The sequence below is a fragment of the Lithobates pipiens genome, unplaced genomic scaffold (assembly GCF_037356315.1).
Source record: "Lithobates pipiens isolate NorthernLeopardFrog02 unplaced genomic scaffold, aLitPip1_a1.2 Scaffold_6, whole genome shotgun sequence".
In the NCBI taxonomy this organism is placed as follows: domain Eukaryota; kingdom Metazoa; phylum Chordata; class Amphibia; order Anura; family Ranidae; genus Lithobates; species Lithobates pipiens.
The window spans coordinates 8,111,673-8,120,787 of NW_027507881.1; the positions used below are offsets into that span (position 1 = coordinate 8,111,673).

At 49.9% G+C, this 9,115-nt stretch overlaps 1 protein-coding gene across 6 annotated transcripts in view; it reads left to right on the plus strand.

Annotated features, from left to right (window-relative positions):
* The first annotated feature begins 752 nt into the window (after positions 1-752).
* Positions 753-9,115, plus strand: part of LOC143958214 (C-myc promoter-binding protein-like) — a 250,429-nt gene continuing 242,066 nt past the window's right edge. For 5 of the 6 annotated variants that reach the window (XM_077467701.1, XM_077467695.1, XM_077467696.1 and 2 more), the window contains exon 1: positions 753-905. In XM_077467701.1, coding sequence (XP_077323827.1) covers positions 889-905 — 17 coding nt within the window. In that variant the 5' untranslated portion in view covers positions 753-888. Of the gene's footprint in view, positions 906-8,256; positions 8,387-9,115 lie in introns of those variants that run through there. The other variant, XM_077467697.1, reaches the window with a different exon arrangement.

A 9,115-nucleotide genomic window follows, 5' to 3' on the forward strand; every position in this document is an offset into this window, starting at 1 on the left:
ATCAGTGTCCATCAGTACTGCCTTATCAGTGCCCATCGATTCCTGCTCTTCAGTGTCTCCTTATCAGTACCCATCAGTGCTGCTTATCAGTGCCTCCTCATCAGTGCCCATCAGTGCAGCCTCATCAGCACACATCAATAAAGGAGAAAAAATAGCTGTTTGCAAAATTTTAGGTCTTTTTTCATTTGTTTAGCAAAAAATAAAAAAAACCCCAGTTGTGATTAAATACCACCAAAAGAAAGCTCTATTTGTGTGGAAAAAAAAACGAAGAAAAAAATATCATATGGGTACAGTGTTGCATGACCGCGCAATTGTCATTCAAGTGCGACAGCGTTGAAAGCCGAAAGTTGGCCTGGGCAGGAAGGGGATAAAAGTGCCCGGTAGGCAAGTGGTTAAACTTTAATTGAATCAAATTTTTATTCGCTCCGAAATCAGACGACAGGCACCTACAACTACGAAGCTGGCTCGTCATTCTCAGCTTCCTATCAGCACTTTTCTATGCGGTAATAATAATTCCCTCAACACGGAATTCTTCAGCTGTTTGAACCTCGGCCCTCTTTTCCTGCCAGCACCTGGTTAAGAGTTTTAGCAGCTGTTCCTTTTTTTTTGTTTTCCAAGAAAAACATTCCTTCGACCTGAAAAGGAACCAGCCCAGCGTGTGGACCAAGAACCTTCGCCAAGAACATGAGCAGAAAGTGGCTGGTCTGTGTGACTTCCTCCACCTCCCAACTGTAATCTCAGCATGTTACAAAGACCCGATGCGTGTTCTAAAAAACCACAGGGTTTCCCCATCGCACTGCGAGGCAGAGGGACACAGCGAGCGTCTCATTCACTGCCGGCTCATTAGGAGAAGCCGATCGTTGTACAGACAACATTCAAGACTGAAGGATGTCTCCTATGGAAAGGTAAGTCAATATTCATTCATATATAATTGCTAAAGTCTTCCGTATCTTCATGGCGATTTCCTGTTAAAGAATTATCTACATTGGTTTCAACAGAAGACTTCTCATTTTTTCTGCTTTCTGAGAAGCATGTGTGGGTTGTGAAGTGCATGGAGGCAGAAGGACTTAGCCTGTCCTTTCCAGGACTAGACCCCTTTCACACTGGGGCGTTTTTCAGGCGTATTTCATGCACTTTAGCGTTAAAAAAATACGCCTGAAAGAAGCCGCAACTGCAATCCCAATGTAAAAGTCCGAGTGCTTTCACACCGAGATCCCTTTCATACTGGGGCGTTTTTCAGGCGCTTCAGCGTTAAAAAATACGCCTGAAAGAAGCTGCAACTGCAATCCCAATGTAAACGCCCGAGTGCTTTCACACCAAGGCGCTGCGCTGGCAGGGCGTCAAAAAAAGTCCTGCAAGCAGCTTCTTTGCAGCGCTTTTGGAGCGGTGAATAAAGCGCCCCTTCCCATTGAAATCAATGGGAAGCGCCTGTAAAACGCCTGAAAAACGCTATTGGCAGCAGCGTTTTGTGGGCGCTTTTAACCCTTTATTTGGCCACTAGCAGGGGTTAAAAGCGCCCCAATAACGCTCGAAAAACGCTGGTAAAGCGCTGCTAGTTTAAGCGGCGCTTTACGAGCGTTTTTCGGGCGCTGACATTGTGAAAGGGTTCTTAAAGCACTTGGGCTTTCACATTGGGACTGCAGATGAGGCTCTTTCAAGCGCTTTACAGGCGCTTTTTTTAACGCTAAAGCGCCTGAAAAACGCCCCAGTGTGAAAGGGGTCTAAAGATCACATGATTGAGTATCCTTCATCAATGATAACTCTATGGATATTAGGTGGCCACCACCGGCTTGCCATATCTAGAGGACCATCTGAAATTTGCCACGGTCCCCGTTTTCTATGCTGTCCTGTCCAGGACTAAAGATCACATGATTGAGTATCCTTCATCAATGATAACTCTATGGATCGTAGGTGGCCACCACCGGCTTGCCATATCTGGAGGACCGTCTGAAATTTTTGCCACGGTCCCCGTTTTCCATGCTGTCCTGTCCAGGACTAAAGATCACATGATTGAGTATCCTTCATCAATGATAACTCTATGGATCGTAGGTGGCCACCACCGGCTTGCCATATCTGGAGGACCGTCTGAAATTTTTGCCACGGTCCCCGTTTTCCATGCTGTCCTGTCCAGGACTAAAGATCACATGATTGAGTATCCTTCATCAATGATAACTCTATGGATCGTAGGTGGCCACCACCGGCTTGCCATATCTAGAGGACCATCTGAAATTTGCCACGGTCCCCGTTTTCTATGCTGTCCTGTCCAGGACTAAAGATCACATGATTGAGTATCCTTCATCAATGATAACTCTATGGATCGTAGGTGGCCACCACCGGCTTGCCATATCTAGAGGACCATCTGAAATTTGCCACGGTCCCCGTTTTCTATGCTGTCCTGTCCAGGACTAAAGATCACAAGATTGAGTATCCTTCATCAATGATAACTCTATGGATCGTAGGTGGCCACCACCGGCTTGCCATATCTGGAGGACCGTCTGAAATTTTTGCCACGGTCCCTGTTTTCCATGCTGTCCTGTCCAGGACTAAAGATCACATGATTGAGTATCCTTCATCAATGATAACTCTATGGATCGTAGGTGGCCACCACCGGCTTGCCATATCTGGAGGACCGTCTGAAATTTTTGCCACGGTCCCCGTTTTCCATGCTGTCCTGTCCAGGACTAAAGATCACATGATTGAGTATCCTTCATCAATGATAACTCTATGGATCGTAGGTGGCCACCACCGGCTTGCCATATCTAGAGGACCATCTGAAATTTGCCACGGTCCCCGTTTTCTATGCTGTCCTGTCCAGGACTAAAGATCACATGATTGAGTATCCTTCATCAATGATAACTCTATGGATCGTAGGTGGCCACCACCGGCTTGCCATATCTAGAGGACCATCTGAAATTTGCCACGGTCCCCGTTTTCTATGCTGTCCTGTCCAGGACTAAAGATCACATGATTGAGTATCCTTCATCAATGATAACTCTATGGATCGTAGGTGGCCACCACCGGCTTGCCATATCTAGAGGACCATCTGAAATTTGCCACGGTCCCCGTTTTCTATGCTGTCCTGTCCAGGACTAAAGATCACATGATTGAGTATCCTTCATCAATGATAACTCTATGGATCGTAGGTGGCCACCACCGGCTTGCCATATCTGGAGGACCGTCTGAAATTTTTGCCACGGTCCCCGTTTTCCATGCTGTCCTGTCCAGGACTAAAGATCACATGATTGAGTATCCTTCATCAATGATAACTCTATGGATCGCAGGTGGCCACCACCGGCTTGCCATATCTGGAGAACCGTCTGGAATTTTTGCCACGGTCCCTGTTTTACATGGAGAGTCCTATGTTTTTTTCGAAAGTTTTGTTCATTGACAAAACTTTTTTGTTGGCACTGATAAAGTGTACCATATGGGGTTGCCACCTTTTCTTCAAGCCAAACCCAAACAGGGCAATGTTTTATTTATTTATTTTTTACTCGTAGTATACAGCAGCGGTGGTGCGTCCATAAAGGGTGCAGGGGTGCCGCCCCCTCTCTCCTGGCACCACTCTATCACCATAGATAGATTCATGCATTGCATGAATCTATCTATAGTCGCTGCTGACACCCCCCTATTCAGGAGTCCAGCCCATTTTCGGGCACCGGGCACCTAAATTACAGCAGTGTTTTTTGGAAGCACCCGATTAGAGACGTAGGTTCAGCGGGCGCAATGCTGTGCGTTTGCTGTTCACTCAGCTGTGTGTTAGCAAAACGAAGGAATTCGCTTTGCTAACACTGAACCACCTCTCAGCCAATCAGGTGCTTGGGCTGAAACGTCAGGCAATGTGATTGGACGCCTGATAGAGAGGATGGAAGAAGACGTCGAGGAGCGTGCAGGACCTTGCTGCTGACCCGCTGCGAGACAGGCAAGTGCCGGGCAATGCACACTGGCAGCATTTGATGGGGCAGAGTAGCGGCAATTGATGGGCACACTGGCAGAATTTGATGGGGCAAAGTAGAAGCAATTGATGGGCACACTGGCAGCATTTGATGGGGCACAGTAGCAGCAATTGATGGGCACACTGGCAGCATTTGATGGGCACACTGGCAGCAATTGACGAGTACAGTAGCTGTGTTTTATGCCACAGTGGCTGCGTTTGATGACACAGTAACTACGTTTTATGGGCACAGTGGCTGCATTTGATGGGCACAGTGGCTGCGCTTGTTAACACAGTGGCAGCATTTGATGGGCACAGTGGCAGCATTTGATGGGCACAGTGGCTGTGTTTGATGGGCACAGTGGTGGCTGCGTTTAATTGGTACAGTGGCGGCAATTGATGGGCACAGGGGCTGCGTTTGATGGGCACAGTGGCTGCAATTGATGGAACACTGATGTTGGACGAGAAGGATTGGCTCGCAGTCTCCGCTCTAATTCATCCCAATGGTGTTTTATTGGTCAGGACTCTGTGCAGGCCAGTCAAGTTACTCCACCCCAAACTCGCTCATCCATGTCTTTATGGACCTTGCTTTGAAGACTGGTACGCAGTCATCTGTCATCAGTGGACTGATCATATCCCCCTCCACCACCACTGATCCCACCCCCCCTTAGTGGACTGTATATAGCGCACTCTTGAACTTTGTACTATTAATGTTGCGCACACCTGAACTCTGTACATTGCACACCCCTGAACTCTGAACCTCAGGGACCCCTGAACTCTGCCCTCTGTACATCGCATATCCCTGAACTCTGCACATCGCATATCCCTGAACTCTGCACTCTGTACATCGCATATCCCTGAACTCTGCACTCTGTACATCGCATATCCCTGAACTCTGCACTCTGTACATTGCGTACCCCTGAACGCTGGACTCTGCACATCGCATATCCCTGAACTCTGCACATCGCATATCCCTGAACTCTGCACTCTGTACATCGCATATCCCTGAACTCTGCACTCTGTACATCGCATATCCCTGAACTCTGCACTCTGCACATCGCATATCCCTGAACTCTGCACTCTGTACATCGCATATCCCTGAACTCTGCACTCTGTACATCGCATATCCCTGAACTCTGCACTCTGTACATCGCATATCCCTGAACTCTGCACTCTGCACATCGCATATCCCTGAACTCTGCACATCGCATATCCCTGAACTCTGCACTCTGTACATCGCATATCCCTGAACTCTGCACTCTGTACATCGCATATCCCTGAACTCTGCACTCTGTACATCGCATATCCCTGAACTCTGCACTCTGCACATCGCATATCCCTGAACTCTGCACATCGCATATCCCTGAACTCTGCACATCGCATATCCCTGAACTCTGCACTCTGCACATCGCATATCCCTGAACTCTGCACTCTGTACATCGCATATCCCTGAACTCTGCACTCTGCACATCGCATATCCCTGAACTCTGCACTCTGTACATCGCATATCCCTGAACTCTGCACTCTGCACATCGCATATCCCTGAACTCTGCACATCGCATATCCCTGAACTCTGCACTCTGTACATCGCATATCCCTGAACTCTGCACTCTGTACATCGCATATCCCTGAACTCTGCACTCTGTACATCGCATATCCCTGAACTCTGCACTCTGCACATCGCATATCCCTGAACTCTGCACATCGCATATCCCTGAACTCTGCACTCTGCACATCGCATATCCCTGAACTCTGCACTCTGTACATCGCATATCCCTGAACGCTGGACTCTGTACATTGCATATCCCTGAACTCTGCACTCTGTACATCGCATATCCCTGAACGCTGGACTCTGTACATCGCATATCCCTGAACGCTGGACTCTGTACATTGCATATCCCTGAACTCTGCACTCTGTACATCGCATATCCCTGAACTCTGCACTCTGTACATTGCATATCCCTGAACGCTGGACTCTGTACATTGCATATCCCTGAACGCTGGACTCTGTACATTGCATATCCCTGAACTCTGCACATCGCATATCCCTGAACTCTGCACTCTGCACATCGCATATCCCTGAACGCTGGACTCTGTACATTGCATATCCCTGAACTCTGCACTCTGTACATCGCATATCCCTGAACGCTGGACTCTGTACATCGCATATCCCTGAACTCTGCACTCTGTACATCGCATATCCCTGAACGCTGGACTCTGTACATTGCATATCCCTGAACTCTGCACATCGCATATCCCTGAACTCTGCACTCTGCACATCGCATATCCCTGGAACGCTGGACTCTGTACATCGCATATCCCTGAACGCTGGACTCTGTACATCGCATATCCCTGAACTCTGCACTCTGTACATTGCATATCCCTGAACGCTGACTCTGTACATTGCATATCCCTGAACTCTGCACATCGCATATCCCTGAACGCTGGACTCTGTACATCGCATATCCCTGAACGCTGGACTCTGTACATTGCATATCCCTGAACTCTGCACTCTGTACATCGCATATCCCTGAACGCTGGACTCTGTACATCGCATATCCCTGAACGCTGGACTCTGTACATCGCATATCCCTGAACTCTGCACTCTGTACATTGCATTATTCCTGAACTCTGCACTCTGTACATTGCATATCCCTGAACGCTGGACTCTGTACATTGCATATCCCTGAACTCTGCACTCTGTACATCGCATATCCCTGAACTCTGCACTCTGTACATTGCATATTCCTGAACTCTGCACTCTGTACATTGCATATCCCTGAACGCTGGACTCTGTACATTGCATATCCCTGAACTCTGCACTCTGTACATCGCATATCCCTGAACTCTGCACTCTGTACATTGCATATTCCTGAACTCTGCACTCTGTACATTGCATATCCCTGAACGCTGGACTCTGTACATTGCATATCCCTGAACTCTGCACATCGCATATCCCTGAACTCTGCACTCTGCACATCGCATATCCCTGAACGCTGGACTCTGTACATTGCGCACCCCTGAACTCTGCACACCGCACATCCCTGAACTTATTTTTCTTAATTTCATTTGTTATTATTAGGGTTAGTGTTATTATTTATTTACTTATTATTTATTTATGATTATTATTATCTTTTTTTATTAAATTATTTCATTTGAACAAAACAATGCTCAAAAAAAATAGGTATGTGGGGGGGGGGGGGGGGTACGGTAGGTAGGTGGGGGGTGTCCGGTAGGTAGGTATGTGGGGGGGGTGTCCGGTAGGTAGGTAGGTGGGGAAGGGTGTCCGGTGGGTAGGTAGGTGGGGGGGTGTCCGGTGGGTAGGTAGGTGGGGGGGGGTGTCCGGTGGGTAGGTAGGTGGGGGGGGTGTCCGGTGGGTAGGTAGGTGGGGAGGGGTGTCCGGTGGGTAGGTAGGTGGGGGGTGTCCGGTAGGTAGGTATGTGGGGGGGTGTCCGGGTAGGTAGGTAGGTGGGGGGGGGGGGGTGTCCGGTGGGTAGGTAGGTGGGGGGGGGTGTCCGGTGGGGGGGGGTGTCCGGTGGGTAGGTAGGTGGGAAGGGGTGTCCGGTAGGTAGGTAGGTGGGGAAGGGTGTCCGGTGGGTAGGTAGGTGGGGGGGTGTCCGGTGGGGGGGGTGTCCGGTGGGTAGGTAGGTGGGAAGGGGTGTCCGGTAGGTAGGTAGGTGGGGAAGGGTGTCCGGTGGGTAGGTAGGTGGGGGGGGTGTCCGGTGGGTAGGTAGGTGGGGAAGGGTGTCCGTGGGTAGGGTGGTCCGGTGGGTAGGTAGGTGGGGGGGTGTCCGGTGGGTAGGTAGGTGGGGGGGTGTCCGGTGGGTAGGTAGGTGGGGAGGGGTGTCCGGTAGGTAGGTATGTGGGGGGGTGTCCGGTAGGTAGGTAGGTGGGGGGGGGGGGTGTCCGGTGGGTAGGTAGGTGGGGGGGGTGTCCGGTGGGGAGGGGTGTCCGGTGGGTAGGTAGGTGGGGAGGGGTGTCCGGTGGGTAGGTAGGTGGGGAGGGGTGTCCGGTGGGTAGGTAGGTGGGGGGTGTCCGGTAGGTAGGTATGTGGGGGGGGTGTCCGGTAGGTAGGTAGGTGGGGGGGGGTGTCCGGTAGGTAGGTAGGTGGGAAGGGGGTGGTCCGGTGGGTAGGTAGGTGGGAAGGGGTGTCCGGTGGGTAGGTAGGTGGGAAGGGGTGTCCGGTAGGTAGGTAGGTGGGGGGGGGGGGTGTCCGGTAGGTAGGTAGGTGGGGGGGGGGGTGTCCGGTAGGTAGGTGAGGAGGATGTAGGTGATCGACACGGAGGAGCGCTCGGAAATCTCCGGGGGAGTGACGTCCACCGGAGGTACGGTCACGTGTCTGCAGACCCGCGGTCACGTGACAAGGCGCGCTCCCCCCACCATACAAACACAAGATGGCGGGAGGAGGAGGAGGAGGAGGAGAGGCGAGAGACTGAGGAGGAGACACCGGGGGAGGTGAGAGGACCGGGGATAGAGATGGGGGATAACGGACATTGTATTCCAACGTCACCTCCCTGAGGAGTACCAACCTCCTCACACCCGGGTCCCTGACATCACCTACATACCTGTCACATTGGAGGGGTTGTGACCTGTCACTGTGGGGGAAGGGGGACATCCTGTCACATTGGGGGGGGGGGGGTCTGTCTCCTATCACTTTGGTGACAGAACAATAATTACTTGTGTCACAATCATATATGATATTATTTATTTTTATTTTATCTTGTTCTGTTGGAAGTGGAGTTACCCTTTAAGACCCCTTCTCAGAAGTGATCGGAACACCCGCACAGCGGCTTCCTCTGATCGGATGCAACTGCCGTTTTCCCAACAATTTTCTGCCTGACACACATGAGGGGGGGGGGGGGGTGGTCTATTTATTTTTTTTTATTTTTGTTTTGTTTTTCTTCCTTCCTCCCACTTTTAATATTGAACATCTCATCATCATCTCTATTTATAAAGTGTCCCTCCAGTCTGTGGACATTTTCTATCTTTATTGTTTAGTTTTTGGTTTTAAGTAATTGGTTTTCTAATATTATTATATTTTATAGTTGGGTTGATCAGATGATTTTGTGCTGTATTATGTTTTACTTTTATTATATATTTTTTTGGCCAATTAGATCTTGCGGATCTTTTGTTTTGTGTCCTGAAAGCTTTTTGCTATGTATTCCCCCCCCCCCCCCCTCTCTT